At 33.8% G+C, this 12041-nt stretch overlaps 2 protein-coding genes, 1 long non-coding RNA gene and 1 pseudogene across 4 annotated transcripts; all 4 read left to right on the top strand.

Annotated features, from left to right (window-relative positions):
• Window positions 1-112: 112 nt before the first annotated feature.
• LOC147949287 (uncharacterized) lies at window positions 113-630 on the top strand. Its single transcript, XR_015574493.1, has 2 exons — window positions 113-240; window positions 352-630. It is a non-coding gene; the product is annotated as an uncharacterized LOC147949287 (long non-coding RNA).
• Window positions 631-3485: 2855 nt separating this feature from the next.
• On the top strand, window positions 3486-5194 carry LOC104756626 (putative serine/threonine-protein kinase PBL5). Its single transcript, XM_010479246.2, has 5 exons — window positions 3486-3756; window positions 3921-4042; window positions 4130-4316; window positions 4407-4825; window positions 4948-5194. Exons 1-5 carry the CDS (start codon window positions 3603-3605, stop codon window positions 5182-5184), a joined length of 1119 nt encoding a protein of 372 aa, XP_010477548.2. The 5' UTR covers window positions 3486-3602; the 3' UTR covers window positions 5185-5194.
• Window positions 5195-5706: 512 nt separating this feature from the next.
• On the top strand, window positions 5707-8385 carry LOC104737430 (ankyrin repeat-containing protein NPR4-like; annotated as a pseudogene). The gene is made up of 4 exons (XR_015574492.1): window positions 5707-5854; window positions 5955-6355; window positions 6541-6941; window positions 7375-8385. The product of XR_015574492.1 is annotated as an ankyrin repeat-containing protein NPR4-like (transcript).
• A 589-nt stretch (window positions 8386-8974) lies between these two features.
• On the top strand, window positions 8975-11010 carry LOC104756618 (putative F-box protein At5g60060). Its single transcript, XM_087478356.1, has 2 exons — window positions 8975-9156; window positions 10017-11010. Exons 1-2 carry the CDS (start codon window positions 8975-8977, stop codon window positions 11008-11010), a joined length of 1176 nt encoding a protein of 391 aa, XP_087334482.1.
• Window positions 11011-12041: the final 1031 nt, after the last annotated feature.

Here is a 12041-nt window from a genome sequence, read left to right as displayed (position 1 = left end):
TACTAAACTTTCTAAAAATAGAAGAGAAGATGATGGAGAGGAAATAACAGAACAGAATAGTTCTTACCTTTAGGAATTTTCAAAACAATCTCTTTGGTTTCCGATGCGTAGATTTGAATTCGATTTCCGTGAAAAGCCACCAAATCAACTGGATCAGATGGATGATTCTGAAACTTTACAAGTCATGTTGTGAAAGGTAAAAGTCTTGATCATATATAACAGGAGATGCTTTTTCGGTTGGTAGGTTATCCACATCTCTTTAAATGTTTCAATAAAATAATATAATTAGTGTTAACATTTCGAAAATTAATGTTGTTTTACATCCCATTTGATATAACCTATATCATATAGGAGTCGTTTGTTGGTATTGAATCTATTTGCAAACCGTGTTGATCTAATGGAGGAAGCATCAACATCGACATTAGCACCAATGGCTGCATAACCAAACGTTGTTAGAAAGACAATGGCAAAACAACTGACCGGAAAACGTGAAGATTCGCCGCTTCATTCGGCTTTTTTGGTTTTTAGGTTTTTTCCAGAATGATATTATAGACTTGGTTTTGTTACTATTTGATCAGACTAATTTCCCTCTACAAGTTTTTAATCAACGTTTAAGATCTTTTGTCTTCACTTCTCTGTTATGAAAACTTCTTGAAATAGGATAGAAGAGGTAAAATACAGAGCATAAAAGTCTTATAAAATTAGCCTTTTTAATTTCCGATGCAAGAAGCCACCAAATCAATTATATCGGATCAATGTTTCTGCAACTTTACGTACAAGTCAAGTTGTGAAAGGTCTTCACTCTTGATCATATATACGAAGAGAATCTCTATAGTATATGATACTAGAAAGTAGCCACGCGATGCTTGGTTTATATTTGTATTATTAACTTGAAATATAAAATGAAGTAGTTATTCAATTATATATTAAACGTGCACATGTACTTGTTAATATATGTCTTAAAATGTAATATGGTTCAACTACAATTTTATAATTTATATATGTTATATAGTGTTTCATAGAAGGATGATGAAAAAGAGGAAAGTTAAAATACATATTACTAAATATTTTTGATTACAATATATTGTTGAAATTATTTAAACAGTATGTTACTAACTTACTATAGTAATAAAACCATTACTTATAGCAAAGCCAATTAAATATGTTATTTTCTTTAAATAGTTAAGATAAATTATATATTTTTAATAGATATATATATTTTTTTTGTTTCGAAAATAAAAAACTGATAAGTAGTCTAGAAAGAGTGATAAAAAAACCATTACTTAATTATTTTGAAAGTTAATTTTATGTTGTCCTATATATTAATTTTATTGTCATTATCTAAAAGTAATAGTTAACATAAAATAATTTTATATATGATAAGTCAATTTTAAAATAGTTTATTAAAATGATATCACAAAACAAATATCTTATACTATAAGTTTAACTAGTTTTTATAAAAATTCTTGAAAAGAAAAGTGTGTCAAATTTAAAATATTTTTATTTTTTATATATTGTCTCTATTTCTAATCATTTAAAAATATATAGTATAATTAACAATAAATTAAGTTTTGAAATTATTGTTTTCTGTTATATCATAGCGTGATAAAGCAATTATGTTATGATACCATTATGTTTTTTTTAGTACATATATATGTTTTAAAGACAATCAAACTGTAACTTATAAATTATTATTAAATACAAATTTGAGTTGTGTCTCTAATACAATATATATAATTATTTAATATAATGTGAGTTTTTTTATATAATGTGAGTTTTTTAATTAGTCTATCATATAGTAATAGGATAATTAGTTACAGCAAAGTTAATTAAATTTGGTCTGTTCGCTAAATAATTAAGATAAATTAATTTCTTTATTGTTTGTTTTTTTTTGGAAAAAAATAAACTGATAAGTATTCTAAGAAAAAATTGTAAGACCTTACTTAATTACTTTGATAGATAAATATATTGTCCTATATATTAATTTTATTTTCATATCTAAGAGTAATAGTTAACAACAAATAATTTTATAGAATAATAAGTCAATTTTATAATAATTTATTAAAACGGTATAGCAAAACAAATATCTTATACTCTAAGTCTGACTATTTTTTTTATTAAATTCATGAAAATAAAAGTGTGTCAAATTTAATGTAAATATTTGTTTCTTATATAAATTGTCTCTATTTCTAATCATTTAAAAATAAATAGTACAATTAACTATAAATTAAATTTTGAAACTATTGTTTTCTGTTATTTCATGGGGGAGATAAAACAACTATGTTATGATACCAATTTTTTTTTAGTACATATGTTTTAAAGACAGTCAAAATGTAGCTTATAGGATACTATTAAATACAAAGTTGAGTTGTGTCTTTAATACATTATATATGATTATTGAATACATATATTAGAAAATCTTATATATTTTTAAATTAGTCTATCATAAATTAATTTGGTTTCAGTTTTTACTTTAAAAGTATGAAACTATTTCCTATTATTTTTTAGTTTGAATTTATTTATATTTTTTAGTTGGGTTGATCAGTATTTTTATAAGGTTCTATGTTATATGATTTCATTATGAAATATATTAGATGTTAAAACTTAAAAATGGAAGAAATATATATTTTTTACAATGTTGGAAAAAATTAAAAAGCAAACTATACAACATTTTTTTTTTTACAAACTATACACCAGATACAAATAAAATAAAATCAAATAAAAAAATAGAATGTTAAATTTAAAATTAATGAAAATGACATGTGTCACAAAAGTAGAATGCCAAATATCACATTGTTAGGCAAAGTTAGAAAAAACCTTCTCTTATTATATAAGATGAATCAGTAGTTTAGTGGTTATCATCTACTTAAACATGGAGTCATTTGGCCTTTAGGATGGATGATTCTAAATCAGAAAATCAATGTCCAAGTAGCTAGTGACGACAGTTGAACAACAAGACTAGTATAAAAGAGAGATTCACTTCCAAGATCTGAAGAACAACATGATAGTTTTACAAACTTTAAGGGAGAGTTTGGTTATATTTTTAGTAACCTTTTCTTTTTATTTTGTTTATTAAAGTCTATAAAGGTTATTGCCATGATAATTAGTAAGTAGTAGTCTTGTTCAAATATCGTATTTCTATAGATATACTATTGTACTTGATATAGTATTTAAGGTTACTCATGAATTTTGACTAATATTTTAATAGTGATTAATCAAAATTCTTTGTCTTTATATTTTCACAAAATATCCATAATACATATTTTTATCTATCTTTTAAGGCTTTGTACGTGTGATACTTTGGTCTTCTTCTTCTTTTTTGTTTTGTTTGATATTCTATGAATCTAATCTAATTAGTGTATTATTTAATTTTATAATTAATAATAAAAACTTACTCATAGAAGTAGAGCTCATATATATATATCCTCCGGCTAGTTCTTTTAGTGTTCATCATTCGACTCTCTATCTCTCTCTCCACTCTTTTTTTTTCGTATAGAGTTCTCTCTCTCTGTCTAATTACATTTTCCGGGAAAAAATTGTCGGGAAAAAAAAAAAAAAACTAGAAAAGCCTCAAGAAAGATATATCTTCGTCGATCGCTGCGATGAGTCGTTTCATGTGCTGTCTCGGTGGCGGAAGCGCAAGTCAAGTAGTGCAAGATCCAGAGGAACTACCGCAACCACCACAACCACCGGAGCCATCAGATTCATCTGATTCATCGGGACCAACAGATTCATCGGGAAGTAGTGACGACGAAGGTGAGTAGTTTCATTAGGAATATCGAACTCTCTGACGATCGTGAACTTTTCTCGTTTTCTGATTTCTTGTACCACAAGCAAGTCTGTTTTTAGTTAACAAGTATCTCGATCTTGCGAAACTGATTTAGGGTTCTTCTTCTTGTTCGTTATATTTCTTTCTTAAGGTTTCGTTAAATTTCGATGGAATGAGATCGTTCAAGGAACCGAGGACTTTAAGATAACACATTTGATTGGCCAAGGCAAAGTCGGCAAACTCTATCGCTGCAATTTCCCAAGAATTCATAAGGTATGAACCCCAAAAGTCTTGTGCTTTATTGGTTAAAGAATCGAAACCAAGTTTCTGAAATCAGAAACTTTTGAACGATTAAATTAGGTTGGAGCTGCAAAGGTTAATCATGGCAAGACGCCTGGTCTTGGTGAGTTCTTGGCAGAGATTAGAACGTTACGTGAAGCTGATCACCCAAATGTGATTAAACTTCTCGGCAAACACGACGGCAAGACAAACACTGCCCTTGTCTACCAATTCATGCCTAATGGCTCTCTTGACCACCATCTCTTTGGTAATCAATACAAACCTAATCAGTGTACTCTATTTTAGTTCTGTATCAACTCATTCCAGTTTTGTTAAGTCATTCTCTTTTTGTTTGTAGCAAATGCGAGGCAAGTTCAGGGTCTAACACAAGAAACTCGGGTTTTGGATTGGGACACGAGGATGAGAATTGCTGTGGGTGTAGCCGAAGGTCTGGTTTACGTACACCAGGGGCTTTCTTCGATTCATAGAGATGTCAAAGCCAAAAACATTGTGCTTGACGACAATTTTGTCCCGAAGCTGACTGGTTTTGGAACCGTGACTAAGATCGTTTACGATGAAGACGGTGTTGAGATGCAGAGGAAGATCAGTAAGAAAGGAACTGAAGGATACCTCGCACCGGAAACAGAGAACTTCGGGTTGGTTTCGACCAAGTCCGATGTCTATAGCTATGGAGTTTTTCTGTTAGTGCTTTTCACCGGAAGGAAAGCTTATGATTATCGGGAGAGACCTGAAGCGAAAAAGAAACTCACTGATTGGGTATGACTCAAACTTTGTACATCTAGGTTTAGTTTTTACACGTTTCGTGTTCCAGACGTAACTTAGGTCTTCTCGAATGTAGAAGTAACTTAGGTTTTCTCGAATGTATTTTCCTTTTGCAGTTAATGTCAGTGTTGACTAGATTGGAGTATGCGCCTATGGTTGTTGATGTTGCGCTCGGTAAGAAGTATTCGGCTCAAGGTTTAAACAGAATATTTGAAACTGCGAGGATGTGTTTAAACGCGCAGCCACTTGAACGGCCTGCAATGGATTTTGTGGAAACGTTGGTTCGTGAATCTGCAGCTTACCTGGTCCCAGAGGAGCAGCCCCAGGTGAAAGAGAGACGTTGTTCGACATAAGAAGTTTGATCAGGCGATATTATATATGTAGGGTTTTTTTTTTTTTTTTGGGTTTTGGTTTTTGTAGAAACATATTATAGACTTGGTTGTGTAAAGGTATCAAGGAAAGACTATCATCATATCCTCTATGATTACTAAATCCCATATATTACTCTAATATATATTAATTATATTATTTTATGTAGTCCCTTTAATTATGTCCTTTGATTATAGTTTGTACTTATATATAAGTTGTATCACTCTATTTGATAATAAACACAACAATAATAATAAAACAATCATATTTTCTCTATTCACAAAAAAATAGTTTTGTTACTGGTTCTATGATATGAGACAAGGTCAGGGTGTGAACCTTTTGAGACATTGCCATCTGTAAAGTAGTTGTTAATCAACGTTTGAGATCTTTGGTCTTCATTAATTTCTCTGTTACTAAACTTTCTAAAAATAGAAGAGAAGATGAGGGAGAGGAAATAACAGAACAGAATAGTTCTTACCTTTAGGAATTTTCAAAACAATCTCTTTGGTTTCCGATGCGTAGATTTGAATACGATTTCCGTGAAAACCCACCAAATCAACTGGATCAGATGGATGATTCTGAAACTTTACAAGTCATGTTGTGAAAGGTCTTATAAGTCTTGATCGTATATAACAGGAGAAGCTTTCTCGGTTGGTAGGTTATCCTTGGATCCACATCTCGTTAAATGTTTCAATAAAATAATTAGTGTTAACATTTCGAAAATTAATGTTGTTTTACATCCCATTTGATATAGGACTCGTTTGTTGGTATTGAATCTATTTGCAAACCGTGTTGATCTAATGGAGGAAGCATCAACATCGATATCAGCTGCAAAACCAACCGTTGTTAGAAAGAAAATGGCCAAACAACTGACCGGAAAACGTGAAGATTCGCCGCTTCATTCGGCTGTCAGACGCGGAGATTTCTCTGCGGTGAATGAGATTTTGAGTAATCATATGGAATCAGAAGAGGAACTAAGTGAGTTGTTGCGGAAACAGAACCAATGTGGTGAGACTGCTCTTTATGTGGCGGCAGAATATGGTGATGCGGAGGTGGTTGCAGAGCTCATCAAGTACTATGATCTTGAAGACGCCGAGACCAAAGCTAGAAATGGGTTTGATCCTTTCCACATTGCTGCTAAACAAGGCGAATTGGGTATGAATTTTGTTCACTTTCATGAAAATTTTTAATCATAAAGAAAGTTTTGTGATATTGATTTTAAGCATTGGGAAGAAACAATTAGATAAACACATGATTAAACTGTTAATCTTTGTTTGCTTTAAGGAACCACATTCACATAATGTGTGATACATTGATAAAATTTGGAATATGTTATATAGACGTTTTGAGAGTACTAATGGAGGAACATCCGGAGCTAGCAATGACGGTGGACTTATGAAACACGACGGCGGCTCAGGGACACGTGGAAGTTGTAGAGTATAATCTACTAGAAGCCGCAGGTAGTAGCCTGGCCGCGATCGCAAAGAGCAACGGGAAAACAGCATTGCACTCGGCGGCTAGGAATGGTCACGCGGAAGTGGTAAAGGCGATTGTAGCGGTTGAGCCGGACACGGCAACGAGAACCGATAAAAAAGGTCAAACGCCACTTCACATGGCGGTGAAAGGACAAAGCATTGATGTTGTAGTCGAGCTAATGAAGGGACATCGGTCGTCGTTGAATATGGTTGATTCTAAAGGGAACACTGCGTTACATGTTGCTACTAGGAAAGGTCGCATTAAGGTATGTTAATCATCTCTAACAACATTTTTGTAACAAAATTTTCAAATGGCATTTTTACTCGTATGCGTAATTAGTTGATCAATATATTTTGTGACTGTAAACACAATACACAACCGGCATTTCTCTTTCTATTTGCGTTTTTGTATGTGTTTATTACGATTTACAAAAAAAGAGAGGAAATTTTAAAACATACAAGGTGGTTGTAGTTTCAAGAAAAACACACTAGTACTTAATAGTGTGTAGACGTGTCCTTGGTAACTTTAAAAGGTAACATATGTACAATACTCTTGTAAAATGTACATGCAACTAATCTCTACTTTTTGTTTTTTTTTGTTTTTACGTCCAATTTCTCCTTTTCGTTACGTTTAACATTTCGAGATGGAAATTTATACGTTGAAAACTATAGTTTGTTGAGATTTTAATGTGAATGCAGATAGTGGAATTGCTTCTAGACAACAACGAGACAAGCACAAGCACAACAGCCATAAACAGAGCCGGAGAAACGCCGCTCGACACGGCTGAGAAAACCGGCCATCCAGAGATTGCCGCGGTTCTCAAAACCCGCGGCGTCCCCTTCGCTAAAGCCATCAACAACCCTACTCGGCCAAACGCGGCGCGTGAGCTCAAACAAACGGTAAGTGACATCAAACATGAAGTTCATCACCAGTTAGAACACGCTCGAGAGACGAGGAAACGCGTTCAAGGAATAGCTAAACGCATTAACAAAATGCACATAGAAGGTCTTGAAAATGCGATTAACTCAACCACAGTCGTTGCTGTTTTAATCGCAACCGTCGCTTTCGCCGCCATTTTCACCGTCCCGGGACAATACGCTGATGACTTGAGTTCACTCTCTCCGGGACAATCCCTAGGAGAAGCGAATATAGCGGATAGACCAGCGTTTGCGATCTTCTTTATATTCGATTCGATCGCTCTTTTTATATCTTTAGCGGTTGTGGTGGTTCAGACTTCAGTAGTTGCGATCGAGCACAAGGCTAAGAAGAATATGATGGCTGTGATAAACAAGCTGATGTGGTTAGCTTGCGTTTTGATATCGGTAGCGTTTTTGGCGTTAGCGTTTGTGGTGGTTGGTGAGGATGAGAGGTGGCTAGCGGTTGGAGTGACGTGTTTGGTGCAACGATAATGCTCACGACGCTTGGGACAATGTGTTATTGGGTCATTATGCATCGGATCGAGGCTTCTAATGTGAGAAAGTCGAGAAAAGAGTCGATGGCAAGATCGAGACAATCAGGATTGTTGGAGTTTTCTGGGATGTTAACCAAGAGAATGTATGCTATTTAGTGATTTAGAGACAAAATTTAAGTGTATGTGTTGAGTTTTGTTATTGAAAGATCTTTTAAAGGATGTAGAAAGCAGAGACTGAAGCGTGTGGAAGAAGTAAACGAAGTTAAACCGTAATTTCTTTTGTTTTTTCTTCCGTTTATAATGAGGCCATTATTGTTAGTTTGGAACTTTAGGATAAAATGTTTATTGCAAGGAAACGTTTAAAACTAGTATTGAACTTCTTTAAAAATTAAAATTTCTTTATATTTATTTTAAAATAATATGGAAGTTATCAATGGACTAGAAAATTGATTCTGAGATCATTGTGTATCGCCTACACGCCAATATTTAATAAAGATATTAAATAATACAACTGTTATTACCATGATAATTTGTTAAAAAGCCTATTGGTCAATGATACATTGTAAAATAACAAAAAAAAAAATATTCTCTAAACATTTTAGTAATTTATATCCGTGCAAAAAACATGGTTTAGTTACTAATAATATATGTTTAAATAGACATAAATAAACATCATGCATCATATAAAAAACCAAAAACACTATCACCAAAAATAGACACTTTTTATTATAATAACAAAAAATAAGAAATGATGTCAACATCAAAGATGAATTATAACGACATTATATTGACATTCTTTATACAGTTTATAATATGATCCAAATTCCTAAACCCAAGAAGAAGAAACAGAACAATCTCATCATATCATTCAATTTTTGTTTTCTTCCATGGAGTCTTCTTCTTCACTTCTTCCTTCTCAATGGTCTAATCTTCCTCTAGATATACTTGAGTTGATCTCAAATTGTCTTGACCACGACGGCTCATCAGACACCGTTGATCTCATCTGTCTCCGTTCTGTTTGCGCCACGTGGCGTCTCTTTCTTCCTCTCTCCGACAACAAAAACAGTCCTTTTTCAAAATGGGAAAAATGTCATTAAAATTCCCAAGTCTACATTTTCGTTGATTTAAAGCCCGAACTCTGCTTTTGGAGGAAAAAAACACCAATTATTTGTTGACTTCTAAATAAATCGCAAACTCTCGTTGATCTAGCATTTTGAGGCACAACATTAAATGGTCAAACAGAGAAATTAAACGGAGTTAATTATACGTTAATGAGATTCATTAATAGCAAAACGATATTGTTTATAACATCCTAAAACCCTCAAATTAAGAAATTGATTCTCAATTTCCCCAATTCACAAACTCTAATTGATCTCAATTTATATTTTCTTCTTCAATTTCTCTTTTCTTCTTCGATTTCTCTCTTCTTTTTCGAGTTGATGAGATGAGTTCTGGATCAGAGACATCGGTGGTAGCTTCGTTCGACCGTGGAGTGCCATTGAAGTGTGTTTGTGGAGCCGATGTAACGATCTTTACATCGAGAACTAAAGAGAATCTTGGTCGACCGTTCTTCCGGTGTATAACAAAAAGAGATTTGGAATCTTCTCGTCATCGAAGATATCATGTTTGATTACGGTTAGATCAATTAGGGTTTGTGAATTGGGGAAATTGAGAATCGATTTCTCAATTTGGGGGTTTTAGGGTGTTATAAACAGCGTAGTTTAGCTATTAACTGATCTCGTTAACGGATAATTAACTCCGTTTAATTTCTCCGTTTGACCACTTAATGTTGTGCCTCAAAAGGCTAAGTCAACGAGAGTTTGCGATTTATTTGGAAGTCAACAAATAATTGGTGTTTTTTTCCTCCAAAAGTAGAGTTCGGGCTTTAAATCAACGAAAATGTAGACTTGGGGATTTTAATGACATTTTTCCCTTTTCAAAATTCCCAAAGTATCTTCCTTTTTGGTCATCTTCTTCATCATCAACCTCTGGTTTCTTCATTCTGAAACAGAGCAGTGTCTATAAACTCGAAGCTCCTTTAATGAATTCGAGTACTTGGCTTGTTAAGCTCCAAGAGACAACATCTCCAGGGAAAATGCGAGTCTTGGATCTCTTCTCAAACGACAGAATCAGTTTCTTGCCTGAGAAGTTCCCGGAAAATATCGATTTGCAGGAGTTTCATGTGAGATTGGTTCGTAGAGCTTATCGTATGGAGTACGCAAACAATGGTGGTGGCGAGATGTCTTCTTGTTTCTGGTCACTGAACTCCGAGAAAGTTGTGATCTTGTCTTCAGGGGAAGAAGGCTCGGCGACGGCGATAATGGCGATTCACAGTGGTGGGAAATTAGGGTTTTTGAAGAGTGGAAACGAAGAAAGATGGAGAATTTTGGATAATTCGTGGAATGTGATCTACGAGGACATAATGATGTTGCACAGAGAGAACTGTTGCATCGTTGTAGACGACAAGGGTAAAACCGTAATTTACGATGTGGATTTCAAGGTTTCGGATTTGGGCCATTTGGCTGAAGGTTTGGTCGGAGGAGGTGGTCACAAGAAGCATCTAGTGGAGCCTCCTGGCGGAGAAGTGTTGCTTGTTGATAAATACGTGAAACGTGTCTGGTCCATATCAGAGCAGTCGAAATCTGCGGTGGAGTTTAGAGTTTATAAGCTGAATAGAGAAGAGAAGAGATGGGAAGAGGTGAGAGAATTGGGAGACGTGGCTCTGTTTATAGGAGATGACTGTTCTTACTCCGTTCAGATTCCGGCCAGAGATTTCGCCGGAGGTTGTATTTTCTATAAAGATTATAGAAACGGAGGAAGAAGCAGAGGAGTATGCTGTGACGGTGATGGACTCTTCAATGTGGACTTTGAGATGCAGGGTAATTTTGTGTTTCCTATTAAGCCCAATTGTTTTGGCCCATAATGTGATTTGGGCCTTCAATTCTGTATTTCTAACTTTTTTAATTAATAATTGTGTTTAAGCGCTAATTGTAATTGTTATGGGGGCAATTGTCATAAATACCACTAAAATAGGTTTTTATTCCAAAAATACCACAATTTAGTTTTGTTTTCCAAAACTACCACTAAAATGTATTTTTTTTTCCAAAAATACCACATAATTAAACTAAAGTTCTAATACTAAAAACTAATTCCTATATTATAAATACTAAACCCTATCCCTAAAAACTAAACCCTAAAACTAAATTTGTCAACCCAAACATAAAAAAAAAAATTCTACATGCTTAAAATTCAATTTTTTGTGTTAGTGGTAATTTTGGAAAAAAAAACTTTTGTGGTATTTTTGGAAAAAAAACTAAAATGTGGTATTTTTGGAAAAAAAACTTTTTTAGTGGTATTTAAAGGAATTTTTCTTGTTATGGGCTAATTATGTTATGTACATATATCAGAAACTCAAATCATATTACAATCAAAAGCATGTGTGTTGCTATTTAATATTCATGATGATTACAAAATCTAAGACCTTCTCCAATTGGGGGTTTTAAGAGAGGTTTTATTTGAAAAGATGCAAAAAAATAAATCAGAGAAAACAAAAAAAATAAGAAAGTCTCTTATTAGGGCATCTGCAGCGGCGTATTAATCGACCGTCCTTCATAATAAAACGATTTAATTTAAATCGAAATGTGATATTTATGGAAGGAACGTTCCTTCGTAGGGGACTTTGTTTACTCCGTCCGTCCTTACACGTGGCATGCTGTGAGAGCATTTTGTTTTTGGGTAGGGGATACAAAAAAATCAAAGGATCGAGATCATTTTTTTTCTGCGACTCTCTCTCTTCTCTCTCTATCTCTCTCGACGGCGACTCGTTTTGCCGGCGAAAGGAACCGTTAATTTCGTCAGACGAATCCATCCGCGGTATCATCTAGAAGATTATCCCCCGGTTTCGAAGTGAAAGGAGGTAATTTTTCCAACGCCGTTAGCGAATTTAGGGTTTGA

The sequence above is a fragment of the Camelina sativa genome, chromosome 2, assembly GCF_030686135.1.
Source record: "Camelina sativa cultivar CO46 ecotype springtype chromosome 2, ASM3068613v1".
Classification (NCBI taxonomy): domain Eukaryota; kingdom Viridiplantae; phylum Streptophyta; class Magnoliopsida; order Brassicales; family Brassicaceae; genus Camelina; species Camelina sativa.
Note: the sequence above shows the minus strand (reverse complement) of the source record. Positions and strands in the feature narration are given on the sequence as shown.